The following is a 24,948-nucleotide window of genomic DNA, read 5'->3' on the forward strand; positions in this document are numbered from 1 at the left end:
AATCCTGAGTTCCACCCGGGCAGAGACGGCGGGAGGGGCAAACGCAAGAACCAAAGAAATCTGGTTGCCGGCAGCCTCAGGTCAGATTCTAAGGTGCCCCAGTCTCAAGACGCAGTTTGCCTTTTACCGAATTCAATAGGCCGGGTTTTCCCCGAGCGCGCAATCAGGTGGGCTGATCACAGCCCTTTACCGCCTCCCCACACTCCGCACTCCAGTTGGTTCCCCGCCCCCGACCGGTCGCTATCCTCAATTATCCTGTCGCCGTAGACCTCCTCCCCGGCCCCGAGAAGGGCCGCGGGAATCTACAGCACCTCTGACACCCCGAGCCGCCCAGGCTTTGCCCCTGCGCGGCGCGAACCGGCAAGCACCCGGACCCTGCCTTTCGGCCGGCCACACAGTGACACAGTCACACCCCAGCATCTGCTGGAAAAATCCTTCCCCGCAGCGGAGGAGCTTCCCAGTCCCACGCGCCCGGAGTCACACCGACTCCACAGTCACCCGCGGGGGGCCACAGCCGCGCGCCCCAGCTGCAACCCCGCGCGCGTCCCTCTGGGTCGCTGGGTCCGTCTCCAGCCATCAAATAAAATCAGCTAAGTCCCCACGTGTGACCGCCGGGCTCTCTTTACACCCGGGGAGGCCGCGGCCCCCACGCTCTGGGGCAGTCCCCAGCTGCTCTAATTCTCCAGCGGGGGCGTCCTCCTCTTCCTCTCAAGCAGACGGTGGTTGGGAGTCCGCGGCAGCAGCTACTACGGCCGCTTCCTCTACGTCGTGGTCCCCCACCCGGCCTCGCGCTTCAGTGACAGCGTCCAGCCGCCGCCGGCCTTTCAGTTTCTCCCTTCAGAAGAGAACTGTGTAGGGGCAACTCTTCCCTAGTTGGGGTCGGCCCAGCCCCCACCTCAGTCGCCCACCGCTCTCCCTGATGGCCCGCACCCCTTTCAAGCCGGTTCGTCCGGGTGGGGCGTACTTGCCCGGGGCTGACTTTCCGCGAGATGCTGTCCCCGCGGACCTGTGTTGCCCCCGTGTCTCTTACTCCTCCAGCCGCTCGCTTCGCGGAGCGCGTGGCGGGACCCGGGACTGGGTCCTCCGCGCCCCGGCTTTTACTTGGACTGCAGTACGTGGTGGAGCTGGGGGTGGCGGGCAGCGCGTAGGCCGGGGGCGTCTCGATGGCACCGCAGAGGGTCGCGGAGGGGCCGACAGCCACGTTCCGGGAGGACAAGCCCTGAGGCCTGAGCCTGCTGACCCTGGCTGGAGGCCCACCCACCATCCTCCCTCCCACCGCCTCAGCTCTGGCGCGCAGTCTCACACCCCTTTCTGGGGAAGCAAATGGTCCCTTCCAGGCGGGAGGCCATGTTGCTCTAATAAAGCTGGAGGGGCGGTGGCGTGGGGGGTAGCAGATGCCGCTGGCGGCGTGCGGGAGCCGGGTGCGAGCAGAGCGCAGCCGCTAGGGAGGCGCGGGGGAGGCGAGCCGGGGCCGGAGCCGGAGCCGGGGCCGGGGCCGGAGCAGGAGCCAGTGGTGGCGGAGAGCACACGCGCGCAGCCAAAGCCGGAGCCGCAGCCGCGATGGCCGTGGCCGTGGGGAGACCGTCTGTGAGTGCTGGGGCCTCGCTTCCCTCGCCCGCTGCTCCTCCGGCGCTGGGTGGTTCCCCACTTTCGGGCGGGTGCCGGGGGAGAGTCTGGGGGACCCGGGCGGGGGCTCCGGACTGTGACGGCTGTGGGTGTGGGTGTGGGTGTGTGCATGAATTTGGGCGCGCGTCTGGGACTGGGGAAGGCGAGGAACCCCCAGGGTCGGCTATTCCGTGATGCTACAGTGTATCGCCGCCTCGTTGCGCCCCGATTCCAGGGATGTGGGAGAAAAAGGACCCCTCTCCTATTTTCCCTTTAAAAGGATTCTTTTAGCCACGGTGTTTCTCGGCTGCTTCTCTTCCCCGCGCACACCTTTTCTCTCGTGACAGTCGGGAGAGGCGCCGGGTGCGGGGCTTTCCTCCCGGCTCCCGCGTGCAAGGGGCGACTGGGGCATGGGAATGGTTAGCCCAAACCCTGTGTGTCTCTCGGTTGTAGGAGCGGGTCAAACAGAAAGGGGTGGGATTTCCGTGGTGGTTTCCCGGGGCATTGTGAGATCCCGGACACCCTCAGGCACCCACTCGGGGGACCGGGCCCTGCCCAGGATGTGGACAAAGTTTTCAAAAGGCCCCCTTGTCGGGGTGGGTGGAGGTATTAAAATGCTCTGTGGCTGGAAGGCCGGGGGCGGCGTGCCGAGGGGGCGGGGACGGTAGGAAGAGGAAGGGAGGGCGGTGCGTGGAGAATCGGCGGCCCCTGCCCGGAGCGAGGGAGAGAGGCCGGGCGGTGCTCCCGCCCTGAGCTTGCGGGCGGGGCCGGGGCCGCGCCTCCCGGGGTGCGAGGCTGTGCGCTTCTCAGACCCGGCGGGACTGCCCGGCTGCGGTTTCAGTGCGGGCTCCGCGCGCCGCGGTGGGAGGCGGAGGGGAGGGAGGCGGCGGCGTTTCCTTTTGAGTGAAAGGACTAGAGCCGGGTGGGAAAGGCGGAGTCCTCTTTCTTTCTCTTTCCCCATTTCTTTGTCGAAGTTCAAAGTCCACTTTCGCCCCATCGGCTTTGGGGGCGCCTCCAGCGAGGTTCTTCTCGCTCTACCCACTCTTTTTCCTTTTCCTTTTCTTCCCCTTCCCACAACTGTATAGCTGCAGGTGGTGGCTTGAGAGATTTTATAGATATAGACGAAAGTCCTTCGGAGATACTGGAAGCACGGAACCCCCAGAAGTGCGGGCTGTGCTCGCAGCCTCCCGGCTCTTCCTCCTCACTCCTCCCCAGATACGGCCGCGGGCCCGCTCCCCCCGCTCCCCCCGCCCCCGCCGCCCCCGAGCAGTTCGCAGGGTTTCCCCGGGGGTTCTAACTCAGTTTGGTGCTTTGCAGCCGAGGTGTTTTCAGAGACCGTCTCCGTGGTCAGAAAATGTGCAGTGGTCATATTGAAGTCTAACTGTGGGTCTTTCCGGCGTTTTAAACTCTAATATTTAATGACATACTCAAGAATTCAGATCTCCTCTCGCACACAAATTATGCTCGTGATAATTAGTGGTCAGAGAGTGTTGTTACTGAGGGAATTTGTAGTCTCTGGGCTAAATTTCTTTTCTTTTTTTTTCTGGTGAGAAAATTGAGGTCCCGAGAGGTCAAGTTTATCTGGTTAAATCACCCCCCAAAATACTTATTTCCAGGGTACAGACTCAGATAACTGAAATAACATCTACTTTAGATAACTGGAGAGCATCTGGGAATGCAAATGTTGTGTGTGTGTGGGGGGGGGGTGTCTTTTTCAGGAATACCTATGGCTGGTACATTCTTGAGGCATGGGGGAGGTGGAAGAAATAATTTGCTGCACATTTTCTATAAATTAGTTAGTTCATATATGTCGGTTAAATAGGAACAGTATGTGGATTTAAGATTTAGTTGTGTGGTCATAATCATATCCAACACCAGGTCTGCCAACCAGATGTGAGCTTAATCCCACAGAATTCTTGTCTAAGACCTCTCATTCAAATAACAGGGGAGATTTTTTAAAGGGTGTGTACAGAAGAGGTAACTGCTTTCTCTGCACATTCCCTGTTGTCCCTGGAATTAAAATTAAATTACTTACAGTTGAAAAACAGAAGACTTTCTTTGAGTTGTGGTATGGGTAATCAGGAATTGACTACAAAGTTGAAAAGTCTTTTCATACATTTCCAAGGAATTGCTGCATTGTTTCACTTTGTTCACTGGGTTACTGCCTCAAGTGTGGTGTCTGCAATTTGTCTTCAAAACAATTCCAGTAAATGCAGATTCTCCAAACATAGCTCCAAAGGATCTCTGCTGCATCCTTCACAGTTAGAATTCTCTGCTCCTCCTGTTACCGTATCTACTGATTCGAACAAAAGAAAGAAAGGGTGTGGAGAGAAGAGAATCACTTCAAGGTTGATTTATGTGTGAGTGGAGTTTCCCTAGTTATTCCTTTAGCGTTGGATTTTTTAAAACATTGTTTAGGGAAACATGAGCACGTCTCCTTTCCCTACAAAAGGAGGGATGCTTCTCCCATCCAGACTGAAGGACAGTTCAATCAAGATAATTTGCCTTCAATTTTAGACGTTCTTGAGTTTGAACATCTTAATGTGATATTCCAGGTAAATATGATATGTTACTGGGCAAAAATCTTTACATGTCAAATGCAGTATTTACTATTTTATGAAGTGGTGATAGTAGTCCTCCCTTATCCACAGTTTCACTTTCTGAGATTTCAGTTACCCATGGTCAATCTCTGAAATGATTAAATGGAAAATTCCAGAAATAAACAATACATTTTAAATTACTCGCCATTCTGAGTAGCATGATGATGAGCCATTTGCTTAGTCCCACCCTGGGATGTGAATCATTCCTTTGTCCCCCTTTGTCTAGCGTATCTAGACTGTATATGCTCCTGCCCATTCAGTCACTTAGCAGCCTTGGGGGTTATCAGATCAACTGTTGGTAGCACAGGGCTTGCATGGAAGTCACCCTCATTTTGCTTAATAATGGCCTTCAAGCTCAAGATTAGTGATGCTGGCAATTGGGATATGCCAAAGAGAAACAATAAAGTAATTCCTTTAAGTGGAAAGGTAAAAATTCTTGACTTAATAAGGAAAAGACAAAAATCTTATGCGGAGGTTGCTAAGATTTATGGTAAGAATGAATCTTCTATCCGTGAAACTGTGAAGAAGGAAAGAGAAATTCATGCTAGTTTGCTGGGAGACCATATTTACATAACTTTTATCATAGTATATTCTTAGTCTATTTTATTATCAGTTATTATTGTTCATCTCTTCCTGTGTCTAATTTATAAATTAACCTGTATCATAGGCATATATGTATTACCCGAGGTTTCAGGCACCAAGGGTGTCTCGGAGGGTAACCCCTCAGAGAAGGGGGCGCCTAGTACATATCAGTTATTACCATTTAAACCTCAAGGCTAAATTCAGATGCTTCTTAAAAGGATTTGTTGTTGACTGGAAAACAAAAGCTTCCGTTTAGTGTGATACTGTTTATTTCCATTTAATCTCGAACCTCAGCATCTCCATTTTCCCATGGTTTTGGGGATTGGCTCTGAGAAGACCGTGAAGCGCATCTGCGGTTTCCAGAGTATAACTGGTGATCGGCAAGAGCATGTCTCCCCTAGGGATGTGTCCACATTTTGGATTGAGTTAGTATTTTTGCGTCCAAGTCCCAGGGTAGCTATTATCTTTATTTTAAAAGAGGATGATACTTTACTCTACCTGGGAATGAGGCTTTCTGTGGCTGATCCGCACTCTCTTAAAGTGTGGTGTTCCTCCAATCATGGAATTTAGGAGTTGAAAGAGACTTAGAGTTCATTTGGTTCAGTCTCTTCCTCTCTGCAGAAATCTTTCCTACTTTATCCCGGAGAAGGTATGGGTTTAAACTTTTCCAGTGGTGGAGATTCCTCTGTGATACGTCAAGAAGCACGTTTAATTGTTCTGTCTGTTGAGCCAAAAGAAATGGAAAACCAAGTTCATTCATTCGCTCAGTTAACACTATGGAGCACCTCCCACGTGCCAGGTGCTGGGGGTGTATCTGTGCACAAGAGAGAAATTCCCTTCTTACCTGGAGGTTTTATTTTCTGAGAGATTTACTGTCCGTGTGTATTAAAGTGACACACTTCAGTGGCATATGTAAGCCACTTAGGGATAAAGGGAATTAGGTCCCTATTGCTGAGTCGACAGTTATGATGCTGGTAAAGGATCTTATCTGTCTGAGGATCATTGTAGACTGTTCCTGAAGATGTGGTTTGTATTCAGCAGGAGTCAAGTAGGGACTGACAGTGAAATGTTATTTTCCTTTGTTGTGAAAGTGCCATGTCTCGAATTGAGGATGTGGCCCCCACCCGAAGGGTTCTGGCTGTTGTATCTGGAGAAAGATTAGTGGAGCTTAAAAAGGTCCAGGAGATGGCCATCCAAATGATAAAGCGGCTGCCATCTAGGGGAGACTGTTAAAGCTTAAAACTCCTTAATCGGTGATATAAATTATATGCACTGGGGCTCTATAAGCGTTTATTAAGGAATCCGAGAAGTGTGTGACGGGCAGTAATCTCTGCTTTTTAAATCATTTGAAAGCTGCAGATTATTTTTTTTATCTTTTAAAATATCTTCTTTAAAAATGAGGTGTCTACATCACAGTGAAATATAGACCTTAAAATTGATTAAAAGAATAAAACTACCCATATCACTAGCCTGATATAACAGCTCTTAGATTGCTAGTGTATTTTCATCAACTTTAGGAGGTTTACACCAGCGAGCTTAACCCATCTCAAATAAACTGCTACTTAGAAACCAAACTGTGTGCCTGGGTGGACCCTGTCTGACTGTTTGGACACTCATATAATGAAGGAAACAGAATCGAAGGGACCACTCTGTGTCTGTCCAGACAATGGAACAAATGATTTGGATGGCCTACTTTGATCGATTGCCGAAAGACCCAGTGTTTATACCCACTGATGATGCTACAGCTGATAATGACCTTAGAGCTTAGACTCCCCGTGGAGCAGGCTACAATCAGAGGTTTTTGTCTGTGTTTCTCTTTCTAGGACCTTAAACTTGGTTGGGGCAGCGGTGGGGGGTAGCAGCTGCTCTTGGAGTTTATCATTTATTGGGAACTGTCTTTCATAGCCACAGCCAGACCTGTCTCCATTGGGGTAAGGGAAGCCGAACCATGATTTAAACAAAGACCCAGCAGATCTGCAGCTTCTATCCTTTTCCCCAAGGAGACCTACTTTACAATATAATTGATACCCCCCTTTTTAAAATCCAGATTGACAGAAAACTCCCTTCCAGCTGAACAATACCTCTCCTGACCCACTCAGGCCTGCTGGCAGCCCATCAATGCAGCTGCTGTTGAACATAAAAACAGTACTTGGGCTAAGGTGACACAGACAGGCTTCTAAAAAGAATTTGCTGGGTGATCTAAAATCCAATTTGCATCTGTGGCATGGCCTGTGGTGAAAATCAGGCGTCTGTTCCCTGGTATAACCAGAGCCACGGCATTAGAGCCACCTTTTAAGGATCTGGGCCAATGAGTGTGTACTTGGCTCATGTCACAGGACTCAGGAAGGTGAGTTGTGTGGATGAATTCTGTCCACCTGCTGAGCTGTGACCATGTGGACAGTGTGATATGTTGATGGAAGGACGGGCCGCGGTGGAGAGGTGGGCTTCATGCTCCAAAAAGTATGTCTTTGGTACCCAAGAGGGAGCTTTGCTCCTGCCTTTCTTTTTCTTTGCATTTCGAAAATTGTAATAAAAATATATATAACATAAAATGTATTTCCCTGTTTTTGATAATTAAGTAACATTCCTTTGGGAAGAATTTGATTTTTTGACTTTTCTATTTTTTTTTCTTATAGACGAATCATAATGTAGGTAGTTTAGAAATTTAAGAAGAAAACAACCCTCAATAGCTTTATACATCGATCATCATTCTTGACTTTTTAATCCATCTGCTTTATCAGATATTTCTGTGCACTGTCTCTGTGCAGGTGCGGAGGTTATGAGGTTGAGTATTTGAGCTGCCATCACTGCTGCTGTCATCAGATTTCTCTGAAGGATGTGTAAGCAATAGAACTTAGGAAGGAAAGTAAGGTGGAAAAGTGTTCCAAGTCAAGGGAACAGCATATGCACAGCTCTGGAAGTGAGGCCGAGCCTCTGGAGGAAATCTGGTGTGGCTGTAACGTCGTGTTCAGGAGGGGGAGAGAGAGTGGACAGACATGCGGTGGGACGTGTGGGGAGAGAGCAGAATGTGGCGCGTTCTTTAAGATATACGCATATTTACCACACAGCTCTTTACACATTTTATATTCTGTCCCCCTTGTCCTTCAACTTAGGCTATGTCAGATTCTTGCAACTGATTGATAGAAAACCCTGAAAATCTGTCTAACATAATTCTTCAGGATTCAGGAGAGTAGAGGGGCGATGACAAAGGATAAGAGGAGTTGATTCCTTTCGTGGCCAAATGGGGCCCTTGAAGGATGGGGGAAGTGAAGACCGAGGATCTACACAGAGAGAAGGAGGACGGGTCCAGTGACGGCATCCCCAGCCAAGGTCTTCCTCTGCCAGGCTTCTGTGTTGAGTGCTGCCTCAAGATGTAGAACTAGAAGTTCTTGTGTTCTTAGACACTGAAGCAACAGATCCTCAAGGTTGGGGGTGAGGGGGAGAATGGCTGGATTCCTCCCACCTTGGACTGCAAATGCTAGTCATTATTGTCTATAAAGAAAATTTTAAATTCATTGGCTTCTATGAAAGTAGGAGAAAAGTCTGTTATAAGCCAGGGTTCTCTTAAGACTTAACACCTTTTTTATTTGTCTCATCCCTTTGTGTACTGTTACCAGGCCAATATAAATTTCAGCGGTCTTATGAAGGGTGCACATTAAATTTCCTCAGACCTGCTGTTGGAAGCCTTGACCAAAAACCTGTAGGTACGGGAAGTCTGCTCAGCGTCTTGGTTTTACATTTTTTTCTATGTCAGTTACTATCAAGACAATTATTTCAGTTTATCCTCAAAACATTCCTGAGAAGGAAATAACATAGAGAAGGAAACTGAGACACAAAAATGTTGTCACCTACCTACTTTGGTACAGCCAGTTAGTGGGAGAGATAGGCTTTAGAAGCAATGGCTCTGGAACTAGTTACATACAGACCTACCATCTGTATCTGTCAGTTGGTATAAGTTACGCTGAGGTAACAGATTGGCCCCAAGTTTTGGTGGCTTACACAGCAGTTTATTTCTCACTCAGTCCTCTGAGCTCTTTTCCATGCTGTATTGGCCTCATGACCCAGGCTGAGGGCACATCCTCTCTCTGGACATTGACAGTCTAGTGGCAGAGGAAAAAGAGACATGCTAAACCCTGAGCTGACTTTTCCAGCTTCTGTGGGTCACTTCCATACAAACTTCACTGGCCAAAGCAAATGGTCACTCAAATTCAAGAGGATGGAGGTGGATAATCAGTCTTCTACAAAGAGTGGCTCTGCCAGTCGCTTGGCCAAGCTTGAGGGCCATAGGATTGGGAAGTAAATCCTTCGCTAGGGAGGGGTAGGGAATATGTTGAATAGTAAGAGTTCACCATACCTTCCTAGTCAGTCTACCTACTATAGAGCCAGAGGTCTTTACTATTTTTTAAAATTGTCTCCCTGTTTGTAATGATTTTTCTCACTCTATTTGTCCTATTCTGATTTCAGCTAGACGTGGTAGAATGAGAGACAGAGAGACAGAGAGCGAGAGAGCGAGAGAGCGAGAGAGCGAGAGAGAGAGAGAGAGAGAGAGAGAGAGAGAGACTGAATGAATAGAAGGCAGAGTATGATTATTCCTGTTGTTTACTCACAATGAGCTTGCAGTAGCATCAGCACCAAGTAAGTGATGGGTGGTGACCTTCGGGAAGACCTTCTGTGCTGCTCGCTTTGGCCCCAGCTCTGGGACTGTACTCTCTGGGAAATGGTTTTGAGGCCATTAGGACTTCCAGCTGCGTGACAGAATTATTTCCCTTGGGATGTTTCCAAATCAGTGCTTTCCCAGCCCGTCTGTTCCTAAAGGCAGACGCATCAGATGGTACCCTTCTTTTCCGTGCTTTGTTTTCTCTCTACTGAGAGTCTGTAATATATAGCATTTTGGTCAAGAATGTGGGCTCTGGAGCCAGACTGCTGGGGTTCTAGGGTATCAGCTCTGCCATTTAAGCTCCTTTGGGGCCTTAGGCAAGTGACTTAACCTTGTGGACCTCACATTCCTCATCTGTAAAATAATAACAGTACCTTCCTCAAAGATTCACTGGATTAAATGAGTTAGGATACAAAGTGCTTACAATGATGCAGGAAATATTTGTCCTCCGTGACAGGGAAACAAATACTGATATACTAACGGCATTCTACCAAAGACAGGGCTCAAAACAGAACTGCCATCGCACCACACCCAGGAGGAAGTTAGCATTTGCCCCTTCTCCCCTCCCACATGTGAAATGCAGTCTTCCCTTTTTCTAGTCGCAGACCAAATATACTCTCTTCTCAAAGCCTCCACTCTTCAATTTTTTGAATTCCTGTTTTTGAATTCCTATAGCGGTGATATCCCCACCCCTGTCTTTTTCTTTAAGTTAATTTGGTTTTTAAATGAAAAGGGATCATCAAATATAATTGTGAATGTCATTTCCATCCGCAGTGCGAGTATGTTCTGCTAGCCTTGCACACATTCGTGTGTCCTCGGCCTCTATCACAGACTTCAGGGAGGGGACTGTTGTGTACCCCCTACTGATAAACATTTGGTTGGATGGATGGAAATTGATCCTTGGGATCAGTTGGATAAGACTTGTGCTGGCCCACATCTTCTCAGTCTACCTTTTGGTCTAGGTATTGCCATGCACATTTTAGGTCGGTGTCTACAGTTTTCTGCACCAGGCGTCTCTTCTGTCGCCACTTGGGTTCTGCTTCGCTCTTCTGACCTATGTGGATATCTGGATGTCCAAGGGAGTTACCATCCCGAGGGCCAACCCTAGACGGATGAGCTGGAAGCTGGTGGATAAATACTTCTCTCTTTGGTCACACAGTAGGAGACTTGCGATGCAGAGTCTGTATGGCTCCTCAGAGGGTCCCAAATGGGCTCCAGCCCCCAGGGGGGTAGCGCTGTAGCTACCATTAGGATGTCTGTGTGTCCTTTTCTGGTTCACGGGGCCCAGTCCCCACTCCCCACTCCCATCCCTCTGGATCGATTCCCAAAGTAGCTACACGCGTGCATGTCCTTGTCTCAGGCCCCTGCATGTTGGGGGACTGTAGGTGAGAACACCTCGTTTCCTGGTTTGGGACTCTTCTTTTACCTTATGCAAATAAGGGAGCATGAATGTAACTTTTGTAACATACCAAGTTTCTCTGGACATTAAAAAAATATGCTCAGAACAAACTGACCTTTTATCAGGTTTTTACAACTTACTGGAAGGCAGACTTAAATTGTTGTAAAAATTAGACTCAGAAAAGAAAAAGCTGGACACATCACCTAAACTTTTCAATAATTTTCATTTCTAGTTCTGTGGCATGGGACTCTCACATTCTCTCAGGATGGAAGTGCTTATTACTGAGTGCCTAGTGCCTAGTGCCTAGTTTGTTCTAGAACTTATTTAACTTACCCATTTCAAGTCAGTTATGTATTATATATCTTAGAAACTAGATGCAGAGAATATGGGGGGAAATATGTTTTTGATACATGAGCTATGAACTTGGGCCAAAGCTTAAAACTGTTTTGAGAAAAATCGGAGAAATTTTGGGACATACACTGTCTGCATAGATTAGAAAAAATGAGGTAATAAGTCTTGAAACAATATTAATTAACTAATAATAGTAAGCAATTTTAAGGGCCCAGATTAATTTAAATATTTGCCGGAGAGTTTTTAGGATAATTGTTCAAATCATCTGTTCACTTTGCATGAGCCTAGCCCAGAGGCAGCTTCTAATAGTGTAGCAGGGAACCTCAGAAACTGCATAAACCAAACTGATTCATTTGTCCAGTTCTCTCCAAATTTGTCACCTTTGCTCTACCCCTGAAAGTTTGGCTTGACTTTTTGTGGGGGTGGGTAATTTAAGACTATACCTCCGCCTGCTGGAATGATTTAATTGCTTATCTATTACATACCTCGTCCCTTTCAAATACTTTCCCATCCTTAGTCAACCTCTTAATCACTTCTCCCCTGGGGAATGTTGAATGGTCCTCAGTTGAAGCCCAGTTTTATCTCCGAGCCCTCTAAGCAAATCTTTTAGTTGTTGGTAATCAAATTTGCCCCATTCAGAAACCAAAATTCTAAGGTATTTTATGACCTTAAGGCTGACAAATTAATTCAGATAAGGTTTCAGCTATTGAAATGACTAAGAATTCATTTGCTGCCGCTAGCTGCTGTTCCAATGCTGGCTTTTAAACTGTGTGGAAGAGACCTGGCGTCTCAGTTGGATTTTATAACCCAGTCAAGGCTGTGGGTGATGAGGACTTTCGGGGACTTCGTGTAGGCATATTGTGGAGTTAGAGACACGGCTAAATACTGCTAAATCTCTTTCTTGAAGAATTTGTATTCTTAGTCCTGAAAGTGTTTTCCTCTTTCCCTTTCTTTAACTCAACAAGCATTGGGCGCTAGCCAGCACCATGCATGTGTGAAGATGTCTAAACCATAAGCCTTCTCCTTTGCCACCAAACCAAACTAGAACCAAATCTACTTTTGGGCACATGGATCTCCTTCTCACTAAGGTTCAAACTCTTGGAATAAGTCTTGAGTTCAGGCGTGAGTTACCAAGCCATGTTTGTCATTCTCACCGTGAGCCTAGCAGCCTTGTTCAAGATGGCGCATAATCAACCCATTGGATATTTTAGGGCCTTCAGTGTTTCTAGTGTGCTCCGTGTTGTTGGAATTACATAAGTATCAGACCTAGCTCCTCCTGTTAAGAAGCCGACAATTTAGGTGCGGAGAGAGGTCTGAGATTCAGATAATGCTCCACTGCTATGATGGAGAGGGTCTGGTCAGGCAGGCTCTTCTAACCACTGTTCTGCCCTCCCCTTTTTCTTAGTCAATATCGGGAACTTAATTCAGAATTTGGAGAGTAGGACCCATTTTATTTCCATTCTCTTCCTTTTTTACAATGTTATTTGAAGAGTACTATAAAGATAACCCCACTTTCTTTCCTCCTAAACTACAGTTAAAAAACGTATCCTTTTGGCTTACGGCTGGGATAAAAAGGGCACACAAAAGGAAATTGAAAAATTTTATCAGAATCTGGAGGGAATGTTTTCGAAATCTCTGCCAGATTAATATGTGCACTCCATTCCCTCTTCAAAGCATACGACGGCCCACAATATGCCAAATGCTTTTGACGAGAGAACTAGGACACATGCATTTCTGTACCCACCATGCTTACTGGATCAGTAAGCAAGTACCGGTGCTTATTGGGTCATTTGTTTCCAAACCTGCTTATGCCAGTTGTAGTAATCATCATAATTGCATAATTTAATATAATGTTATGTAAATTTATGAAATAGATGTACAAAAATAAAGTTGCTTCTAAATTAGATGCTTTGGAAAGATTTAATAAAGGTGAAAATTTTGCTACAATGAAACTGCTGTAAATATGGTAAGATAATTGTTAAAAGTTGGAGAAAATTTTTTGCAATGAAATTCTTTTAAATTCTGGCTCCACTTGAAAGAAACAAACTGGACATCATGGGTGATGCCTATGGGTTTCTGCTAGAAAGACACCTCCAATTGGAATTCCTCTGATCCATTACAATGAAAATAACATTGGACCTTTGTCAAAAAAGTGGTGAATGAATGTATGTTTATATGTTTTAAGGTGAAATAAAATGTGTAGGTTATACTATTGTTTTTAAAATCCCAGTCTTTAAATGCCTTTTTAGATAAATTATTCAACACCTGTTCCTAATAGCCTTGGGTAAAGGGACTTTGTCACAAAACAACCCTTCACGCCAATTTCTGCTCCCTTATTCCCATATTCTAATAATACATGGGTTCTCTGCCTGAGAAGCATTGTGTATAGATAGCTATCCCACACAGGTAGATGGGGAAAAAGAGGTTGAGAATTAACTGCTTTTTCCTGAATTGAGATACAAATGTTTCTGGGAGAGTTAACTCACTTGACATATTTAACTTATTTTATACCTGCTGTAAATGGTTATTAGGTGTTGTTCCCCCCCCACACACCGATTTCAAAGAGATGAAAGGATGCTAGAAACATTGCGTATTTCATCAGTTTCTCTTAGTCCAGAATATGATTTTGTATAGCAAAATAATCTCATTTTGGAAAGTCAAGGTTATTTTGTGATCTTTTACATTCTCTCTGAGGTATACACAAGGACACACACACACACACACACACACACACACACACACACTCACGAGGTGTTATTCAAGGATGGACTCAGTCGGTCTGGGAAAGAGAAACTGTTTCATTAGATGTAGATGAAAACTTGGGCCACAGCTTTCATAGTCAGCCTGCCTGGATATTTGTATTCATGTGCTTTGACTTTTTGGCTCAAGTGGTTCATTCCAGCTATCCTTAGATAATCTCCCATCAGCAATTGCATTTAATTTTTAATCCCAACTGTGAGAAAATTGAGTGTTAAAAAAAATAAGTAGAAAGTTGTTTTTCTATTCCAAAATAAAAGGAGTGGGAGGAGAAAACTTAACAAATTGGAAGCTGAAATGTGTGACTTCTCCATTTCTCAAACTAAAACTGGAATTATTTTTGAGGAGTTTTTTCTTGTCTTTAAATATATAGTTGGTACGTTCCTGCTAATTTGCACATTGGTTTGGCCCCTAAACTCATGGCACACCCTGCAGTGATGTCCTCACCGAAGTTGTGCGATCCACATACTTCCCGTGATTAGACTTCGGGGGGTGAAGTTGATCTTCACAATAACCGAGGTGCTTTGATTAGATGTTCTTCTTCACCCAACCCCTTCAGCACTTATTTGATCACCCACACTCAAGACTTGCCCAAGATGAAAAGTGCAGATCTCAGGCCAAGTCTTCTGACTATTGGGTATATCCTCTTCTGACCAAATGGAGAACAGCACTGTCAGATAGAACTTTTTGTGGTGACAGAAATGTTTTACTACTGCATTGCCACCAGCTGTATGTGGCTATTGAACACTTGAAATGTGGCTGATGCAACTATAGAATTAAGTGTTTTATCTTCTTTAATTTTAATTAATTTGTATTTAAATTTAAATAGTCACATGTGGCTGGGGGCTACCATATTGTATAGTGAAGCTTTAGGGATATAGTCTGGAAGTAGGTATAATCTGATCTCCTTCTTTCTCTCTCTCTCTCTCTCACTCTCTCTCTCTCTCTCATTTTTTAGACAAACTTTTTTTATTAAGGAAAATTCCAAACATACACAAGAGTAGAGAGAAGAAGGTATAGTGAACACTTCTATCATATGACCTAGTCCAATCTTTTAAAAAATGATTTTAGAAAAATTATTTTTCAATTACAGTTGACATACAATATTATATTAGTTTCAGGGTTACAACATAGTGATTAGACATTTATATTCTATACAGACTAATCACCTGGGAAGTCTAGTACCCATCTGACACATTACGTAGTTCTTACAGTATTATTAACTGTATTCCCTATGCTATATCCTACATTCCCACCCAACCCAAAGTTACGTCTTCTATTTCCCTTCTCTCCAACCTCCTGTCTTCACTTCCCCCTCTCCCCTCCATATTATTTTGAAGTAAATCCCGGGCACATTCTTATCTTACTTTGTTTTAAGAGCTAAGCTGGGGAGCTGGGGGAGGGAGCGGAATGGCATGAGGGAGAGGTACTCAGGGATCTTCAAATGTATTTGTGATTAAAATAAAGACTTGAAGTATAGTATATGGATGGTAAAAGATACGGTTTGACCATAAGTAGTGAGTACATAGATGAGTGATATTCTGTGTGCTTGAAATAGTTCATCGCCATCATCCTCATAATAAAAAGTCCAGCTTTTTATTATGTCCAGAGATGTAACGGTTACTGTGCCAGGCTTTGTTTATTTGTGCTTATATTGAATTTTGGGTTCATGGATAATTTAAACATTTAAACATTATCCATATGCAGTATTTATCATCGAGCTTTACTGAATGCCAGCAGTGCTATAGAGTTGTAGGAATTTTAAAGAGTAGAAAGCAAGCTGAGGATCATTTTTAGTCCAATCTCCTTGGAACACTTATTTCTGGAGAGTAGTAGCTGGATTTGAGCAGACACTGAGTTGCCCCGTGGTTTCTGCTCTACCGTCCGTGCCAGGTTGACGGACTGGCTGAGTTAAAACTTGGAGCTCTACGTCACTCCTACCTAGGTTTTAAAATGGCAGATTCTCATGACCTCTTTTAGAGCAGCGATGTTATTTCTAAGTCTACTTGTGGTATTATAAATATTCATGTTGGAGAGAAATGTTTTTATAATTAACCAGGATAAAGAAGTCATTTATGAAATGTTATCTTTTGGGCTGAGAATTTATGCCTGTTACTGGTGTAAATTATTATGGGAAATGCCTGTTTGTTTTCTGGATTTCTTTTTATAAAAGAAACTTTTGTAAGCACATTTTGGTCATGTGGACACACTGAGGGAAATAATGCTTGCACCATGATATTTAAAAATACTTTTAAAAATTTTTTTCATAACATAAAGCAAAATGGTTGCTGTGCTTTTGTGGTTGAATTTAGGAGCTAATAATGATTTTCTTCCTTATGATAGAGTGCAGAATACGTATATTCTAAATTTGGGACCCTATACTTAGGATCTCGGGTTCTAAGGGGAATGAATTTGTGATGGTAAAAGGATCTTGTATCATCAGAAAAGCTCCCAGGCCTTGGCTCAGCTATTTTATTGATGGAAAAGATAATATGCTTTAGAAGAAGAGCTATTACAAATTTCAGCAACATTCTGAACAATGGCAAACCTATAGTTGCAACAGGATGTTGTTTCTTTTCCGTGGCCAAATCTCCAGTAGTGTCTGCCCTTTGTGTTCCCTTGTCTTCTGTTAGCCGCAGTCCGAGGAGCCAGGGAAGAGCTCTGTGTAATCTTCTCACCTACATTGCAGTTTAGTTCCATTTGCTTTTATTCCATGGACCATGGAGATAGTGTACAGCTGGGTAACACCCTCCCTGTTAATACTACCAGGACTCAAGATTTATGCCAGTTTTGCTAATAATACTCCCTTGAAATGAGCCTTCTTAACTCCACTTGACAAGCAGTGTTTAAATCCATGGTGGGGCTGAGAACAAGATTTAGGAAGGTGTTTTGTCAAATCAGTTGCTCAGCCCTTTTTATACAGGGTACAGACAAGATACTATTAAGGCTTTTGAAATGACTATGACCTTATTAGGCAATGACAGCAATTCTTTTCAGCAAAGAGGGTACAAGATTAGTAAGAGTACCGTGTTTCTCCGGAAATAAGACCGGGTCTTATATTAAGTTTTGCTTCAAAAGACGCATTAGGGCTTATGTTCAGGGGATGTCATCCTGAAAAATCATGCTAGGGCTTATTTTCTGATTAGGTCTTATTTTCGGGGAAACATGGTAGCTGGGTTTTTCAATGTATTAAGCTTACAGATTTAGACAAAATTTAAATTTAGCCATAACATCTTGAAAACGAAAATAAAAAATTCATATCATCTAGATCTCAATTAATGCTTCCACTTTACTGCAGTTAGAAAAATGCTTAACTTGGTATAGCCATAACGTTAATAAGAGATAGAAGTTTCCCTTATGTAATCGCTTTAAGATAGTTCATGGTCGATGGTTTCTCACACGGCTTTGGAAGGCTTCAGCTGGGTTCTGGGTCTAACGAATTTTGGCATGGTAAGAGTTAGGAAGAGAAATCCAGAAACCATCTTTGACTTGGGTGAGCTTCATCATTTCGCTTATATATTTGAGGGAGAAAAATACCAAAAGGGACAGTGCTTAGATCTTCAAACTGCTGTAAATGGGCAAGCACAGGCCACATCTTGGCTCTTACTGGTGAAACGAGGACCTTCATGGTGCCATCGTTTTTAGTTTTTCAGGAGAAGATGGACATTTAGAGTTTGAAGTGAAATTTCCCCATCTGAAAATGCTGGCAACCAGATCAAATATTTTTAAAATACTGTGTGGGCCACATAAACATGTTTGTGGGTCGAGACTGCCAATTTGCAATCTGATTTCCATTGGAAATAATTCATTTATTTTTCTTGTATTTGAATAAAGAAACCATTAAAGGGTTTTTTGTTATTGTTTTTTTTGTATGCCTTTTAGAATGCTTTGACATTTGAACATTTAAAAGCTCTTTTTGTGCAAAATGTGCTTGTTTTTAAAATAGAAGTGAAGCAATTGCTTGAATTCTGAGATGAGAGTGTATAGATTGTTTAAGGGCAGCACCCAAACTTTTCAGTTGTTTCCTTTAACAGTACATCTCCAAACAGATTTGCGCTGTAGGAGATCAAACTGGGAGAAGTAGAACCAAAGTTGACTGTTGTATGGTGTGACTAGGACCCACAGAAGAGGAGCAGAGGAATTTTTGAGTGTGTGCTAGCCCGTGCAAATGTCCCTCTCCAAAAACATGTGCTATGTATATTGAAGGGGGCTGGATTTTTGTCTTTTTGGTTGAGGTCCAATAACAGTTAATGGCTATTCCTTACAGGCTGTGAAATTATTTATGAGCTGGCAGTAGGATGATATAAAATGCAAGTGGATATAGGTAGAATATGGTCTGTTACCCCAAATTGCAATAAATTGTTAGTGCTGGAGCTAGAGATCACCTGATCAAGGGCCTTCCTTTGCAATGAGGAAGCTGAGGCCTGAGGAGTTGAGCAAGGCTTAAATTTCTCATTAACCTTTTCCTGTCCAGCAGGAGCCCAGCACTCTCCTTTTTTTTCCTATTTTCTTCCTGTCTATAGAAAAATGTATTTTCTAGGAAAAATTCGTGATGTTTAGAGAGTCTTGGGAAAACAATAAAAGCAGATATTTAGTAAACAGACTATTTAGAAAACATCTTCCTAGGAGGTTGATTTAGCATTTTTCTAATTGTTAGAACATTTTTTATAGGTTAAATTTCTGTTTTTGTTTTTGTATGAGTTTTGATACCTTTTTTTCCAAAAGCCTACTCTTCCATAATGTTTTTAAGAAGCAAATACTGGTTAGATCTTCAACAGAAAAAATGTGGCAAAATTACCTTTAATTCTGCAGAATTTCCAAGTGGTAGGTTGAATTACACAAAGTAGTTGATTTCCACTGTTTCTGAACTACAAAAATGGTAGTTTTATGATTCAAAATACTAGCTTGAGCAAAAGGGTAGTAAGGAGTATTGGGGTTTCTTCCTATTCTTCTAAAGACATCCTTGGCATTTTATTTTATGTGGTCATTTGATCACTCAGGCTTTCTCAATTTATCCTGCTCAAACACTGTTATGCTGGAGCATTTTTACTGAGAAATGCGCACGTGGAACAGTCTTCCTTCCACGTGTTATGTTTGGCTTCAGAAGCCTAGCCTGGAAGAAAAGGAAGGCTACCGCCAAAGTCCAATGCTGGATTTGTTTCTACTTTTTCAGGCCAACAGAAGCAAGTCGGAATGGAAGTCTTGGTCAAAGCCCAATAGTTTGATATGCAGTTATATTAATATTACACCTTGTAATGAGAATCTGAAACTCTTGAAAACATTACCCTGTCATTGTAATTGAATCCTAATTCTGGTTTGGTAGTGGTGGCGGTGGTGATGGGGCACATGGGCCCACAGAAAGCAGTGTCGTAAACTTGAGATCTTTTCTTCTGCTAGTTTTCTAAATTGAACCTACTGAATATTGGCTTTGTCAAACAAACTTTTGTAGACGTGGCGTTTTCGTATTTTGGGGATTATAAAAATAAGAGACATTTGAGCTCAACTCTGACAGGGAAATGTTCATTTGAGAGATGTTATGACCTCCGAATCGTATTTCAGACCCCTAATCAAATAGAATACATCTTTTGACTTTAGGCATCAAGGGAATTCATAATAAAAATATGCATTCTCATTTTTCCTACAAAATTAGAAAAAAGAAATCTACCCAAAATCCAATTCATAGAAGAAAGCGAAACCCTACCAACTACGTGGTTCGTAAAGATCAGATTGTACTCCAGCTGAATAAATACAATTAAAGAGCCATCACAAACAGCTACTTGGCAATGGGAGCTTTCTGTACTACCTTGAACCAGAGGGTTAGTTAGAAATTCACTTCCGATATTTCAGGTCCCTTTTAACTATTAGTTTAAAATTCCAGTGCTTACTCCAGTTCTTAAGAAGCATTTCATAGTATTTGTGTACAAACTGTAGAACTAAAGGGCCTTTTTATTGGGCTAAAAGGCTTTCCAAAGGAGAAAAGTATTGGAGAGGCTGAATCTGTCTCCCCTCCCACTTAATATATTTCTGCAAAAATGTCCTTCCATCATCTGTTCTCTTCAAGATCAAAGCACACTTCTCCAATTCTCGCCATTCCCTGACTTGACACCTTTCTTTCCATAATGGCCATTCTGCTCCTTGCACGACCTGTGCTCGTCACAGTCACACTTCCGTTTCTGCACATCACTTTCTCCTGGCTTCTTCTCACTCTACACCTCCTCATCCTTCAACACTCTCCAGGTCTCTTAGCTTTCTCCTCACCAAAGCAGTTAGGAGGACTAGATTTCTGAATTCCCATTTATCTTAGGTTCCTGTAATGAACAGATATTTTGTTGTACCATGTTAGTTTTCATGCCTTATTCACTTTTGTTTCTTAAGTACAATAAAGAATAGTTCCTGGCAGCAAGGAGTTTCTCAATAAATGCTTCAAAAATAACTGCAGTTACAGGCCAAGGTTTCCGTCTATGTACTTAATCAGTAAAAATGACTGTGGCATAACATCCTAGAAGGAGAGTATGGAACAAACAAGAACTTAACAATCTGCTAAATTTTCCCCAGGATTTTTCAGTTATCATAATAGAATGGCTGAGCACATGACAGAGGGAGCTTTGGACAGCTGAGAAGTGACCACAACTGCCATGGGCTGAAGATTTCAGTGTTTTATTTCACCTGTTTCTTGTCTCAGCCCTGGGTTGCTCAGACCATTCCAACTAGAGTTGACAGGGCATAATGTAATTTACTCCTGCCCATGAGAAATACCGCAGTGTGACGGGGTCAGGCAGCTTCAGTCGTGGTATAGGTAATTAGTTCTCTCTGATGCTGTATTCAGGGCCTTCTTCTGGGCTTATTTTTCCTAATTATTGAAATTATATATATAGCAATGATTCCTGAAGCTATTCTGTGTGAAAATTAGGGTTGTGCTTTCAGTATTTTCATTTTCATTACTTATTACCTTTCACATAGCTGACATGCTTGGAGAAGGTTCTAGAAATAATAGTGTGAGAAGTGGTTATTCAAAGACATCTATGTCCTGTGGAAGTGAGGCTTTAGGATTCATGGGAAGACTAAGTTATTTACATTTTAAAAGTTAATATATGATATCTATATGTATATATTATGCAAACATACATAAATGCCTAGCAGAACTGACATTGAATTGATAGAGAGAAAATTAAAACATAAAATATTGTCTATTATGAAATTGCTTGATGTGGGAAATACCACACCAGGTGCTTTCTATTATCTCAGTTGAAACTGTAACAAACCTATGCTAGAGATATTATCCGCCCTTTACAATTGAAAAAAAGAGAGAGACTTAGAAGTAACCTGCCCCAAAGTTATTCAGCTCAAAAGCAGAGCTGAAATTTTTACTCCTGACTAACTTGTAGCCAGTGCTTACAATACTATTCCATGCTACTTTATTTTTTGTATTAATTACAGAGGGATTTTTTTCAAGTCTATCACTTAAGATATTGATATTTAAATATAAAATTTAAAAACAGCACCACAGATTTCATGCAGATCTGTCTGAAATGTGTGTTGGTGAACGGTAACACTAATTATTTTTAAAATTTAAATCACTATATGCAGTGTTCTGGAACAGAATATTATAGTGGTTGTTTTAGCTAAATATGTCTTAATTATGATCTTTGAATCTTGTCTGGAAAATTGTGTAACACAACTCTTGCGAATATGCCAAGACTTTTATGAGCTTCTTGGAAGTGGGTAGTTAGTGTTCACTTGAGAAAGTGGGGAAAGGAAACTACCTTAAAATGGACACAACGTTGGGGCTATTCAGTGATGTACTGGTCATTGTAAAAGATCAGAATGAACCAGTGAGAGGCTGCTTATGAAATGCCAGGTGATTGTCCCAGTGACTTTTCTGTTCAGCTTTTGAAATATGGGAACAGAAATTACTTTTCTAAAGTAATTCTGAAGTAAAGATGGCCGATGGCTCCACAAGATACAACTTCTATGTGGTTAAGATACCCAACTTACTGTAATTATAGTGAGGTTGGACATCTTTTCATATGGTTACTGGCAATTTGTATTTATTTCTCTGTGAGTAACCTACTCACATCCCTGCTCTCCCTCCCTCTACTCCCAGCTGGACTACTTCTTTCTATCTTATTGACATTCATTCTTCTCTCAGTCTGCTGTGTATCTCTACTTTTGTCTTTGGTGTCTTGCTATAGAGAAGCTTTAAATGTGCCATCTTAGTTCTGGTGTCTTTTTTTTGGAAAAGTAGTTCACTCTTCACTGCAGTTCATTTCATTAAGTTTTACAGCTGTTTTGTCTTTTGGTCAGTGATTTAAAGGAGACAAAGAATGTAGCAACTATTATGAAACAGAGTCCATTTCTCCTGTGGAAGATGTCCTGAACTAATAAATTTTGAAACAACTCAAAGAGGAGAAAGAAAGGAAAGAGCTTGGAACCCAGGACATGAAAAGGAACAGAGCTTAAAAATCCAGCCGTTTAGTGGGCCACAGGCATTTAATGCTTTGTGATCTGAAGAAACTTTTATGAGATAATTAACACCTAACTTGTAATCAGCATATGAGTACACACTGTGCTGGATGGAAGATAAACAAAGCGTTCCTTGGATTAGCAATTGGGTCTTTAACTGAGTTAGACATTTATTGTTTGGGGTTAGAGATCCCATTTTAACACTCATTTCAATTGGGTTATTTCCAGGTTTATAGATCAAAATAATGTTCTTTTATTGATAATAATAAGTGATAACGTTGAATGCTCACTATACAGCAGGTGCTGTGCCTAAGCGCTTTTTTTTTTTTTTTTTTTTTTTTTGCCTAAGCGCTTTATATGCATTCTGTCAACAAACTTAGGGGTAGGTGGTATTATTATGTCATTTTACAAATGAAAAACAGGCTCAATAAGATTAAATAACATGCGCAAAGTCACACACATAGTAAGTAAATGATACCAGGATTTCAATTTTTTCTGACCTCAGAGCCACCTAAATGTGACTGTTACACATTTTAAAAAATAAAATGTATCTGAGACGGTCCTGAGTGATGAGTTCTTGAAATCAGTGCCTATTCTGCTTTAAAATTAAGCATCTGCGGACATGCCCTGAGTTAGTTGGTCTTAATGGAAGTGAGAAGTTTTTGCAAGACTTTAGAGTTGAAATCCTTAAAACAAACAAACAAACAAACAAACAAACAAACAAAATCCTCTTCCCTCCTGGGGTCCTTGCTTTTCTACTCTGGCTTTGCTTCAGTCTGCCGGGCTGAGGAATGGGTCAGCCTCTTCTTCCAAGCTCTGGCCTTGCTCTCCAGCAGCCCTTCCTTCGGTCAGGTCACAGGTAATCCTGCATGTTGCTGTGTGGTGAGGGGATTAGATGGACCTTGTCAGTGAGTGTGTACATGAGACACACATGCGTGTGAGTATGAGACGGCCACACAAGCATGCATGAGGGAAGCAGCCTGCTTGCCTATGCTCAGAGCGGGACATCTCTCCAGGGCTCTGCCATCAACAGTGCAACTCCCCATCTCAGCACGTATTGTATTTCATCAGACCATCCCACACCTACCCTTCCACTTTAGTGAAAATGTGACACATGGCAAGCAAACAGGACAGAAACTAAAATGTGTTCATATGGAAAAAATGCTGAGGTGAATCACTGACATCGTGTTACAGTGGGTTAAAAGTCCAGGTTTTGTTACTTCCTTGCTCTGAGACCTTGGGCAAGTTTCTTTATATCTCTGTGACTTAATTTCTACATCTGTAAAATGAGGGTGATACTACCTATCTTGCAGGGTTGTGAGGGTGTAAACTTTAAGGCATGCAAAGCACTTAGAATACTGCCTGGCATATGAGTAGAAGCTTACGAATGTGAGCTAGTTCTGTATACATTTAAAGCGATAAGCTACTGTTCCGGATGGTGGTCCTGGTACTATTTCAGTGCACTTCACGGGCCTTTTTATATCATTATCTCTAACAGTTTTGGTGAATTGATATCACTTTTAGCTGCCTTTGTACATGAAGGCATTTCTGTGGTCTGTAGAGGAGTAGGGTTTGTTTGAGCCCCAGGATTACTGCTTCTGGGCTTTGGGTCTGTCCTTTTTCACCCTGGCCACCTTTCCTTTGATCACTCAGCTGTAGGCCTGTCCTTTAAACCTAAAGAATTAGGTTCTCTCTCTTTTCATGTTGGTGGTGTTCATAAGTTTTACCTGTGGCCGCTGAAATCTGGACTAACACATCCTGGGTGTCCTGTGTTGGACTTTTCTACTTCCTCTTCCTGTTCCCCTCTTCCTCCTTAGTTACCTTGTAGCTGTGGTGCTTGTTGACTGTTTACAGCTCAGGAACCCGTGGTGATACTCTGCCATGCCCTGTATGAGATACTTTGGAGGCGAAGTGAACGCCACTTGTGGTTTTTGTTGCTTGGGGTTTTCATAGATTGTCGAGAAGGAAAGACTTAAAGAAATCATGTCCTCCATCTAGCTCTTTCATTTTACAGAGAAGGAAGCCAAGACCCAGGAGAGTAAGTGACCTGCTTACATCCCACAGACTCAGACCTGGTGCCAAATCCCCTGACTTTTGCTTCTACCACCAATCCAAGGACAGCGGGCCTGAAACGGTCCGGATAGGTGGTTTGTCGGCACATCTTTGGTGGTTTCCCATTGCCCACCGGAGAAAACCCCAACTCCCCTGCCAGTCGCTTAGCTTATGTTTAGGACCCTAGTCACTGACTAATTTATGGTGAAAAACATCTTTTAACAGTTTTGGAGGTGGGTTATAGACGGAATGAATCAAGTTTAACAGGTTCTCAGGACAGGTGGATATTTATATGAGCCCCCCCTTTGCATAAAATATAAGCTCTTGTTCAAGGTTACTGTTGGTGCCGGCTGTGTGTGCACCTCTCGCCTGTGGACTAAAGAATGACCGTCGCCTTACAGACAAAACAGAAGACCATGTGAAAGCCCTCTGTGCCATCCCAAAGTGTTTACTATCACAGTGTCAGTTTGGGACATTTTTTG

General features: G+C 43.1%; 1 protein-coding gene across 9 annotated transcripts in view; it reads left to right on the forward strand.

The window, feature by feature from the left end:
• The first annotated feature begins 1,313 nt into the window (after positions 1–1,313).
• The window catches only part of SEPTIN11 (septin 11), an 84,143-nt gene continuing 60,508 nt past the window's right edge, over positions 1,314–24,948 (forward strand). For all 9 annotated transcript variants that reach the window (XM_081060097.1, XM_081060098.1, XM_081060100.1 and 6 more), the window contains exon 1: positions 1,314–1,587. In XM_081060097.1, coding sequence (XP_080916223.1) covers positions 1,561–1,587 — 27 coding nt within the window. In that variant the 5' untranslated portion in view covers positions 1,314–1,560. The remainder of the gene's footprint in view (positions 1,588–24,948) is intronic.

The sequence above is a fragment of the Rhinolophus hipposideros genome, assembly GCF_964194185.1.
Source record: "Rhinolophus hipposideros genome assembly, chromosome: 1".
Classification (NCBI taxonomy): Eukaryota; Metazoa; Chordata; class Mammalia; order Chiroptera; family Rhinolophidae; genus Rhinolophus; species Rhinolophus hipposideros.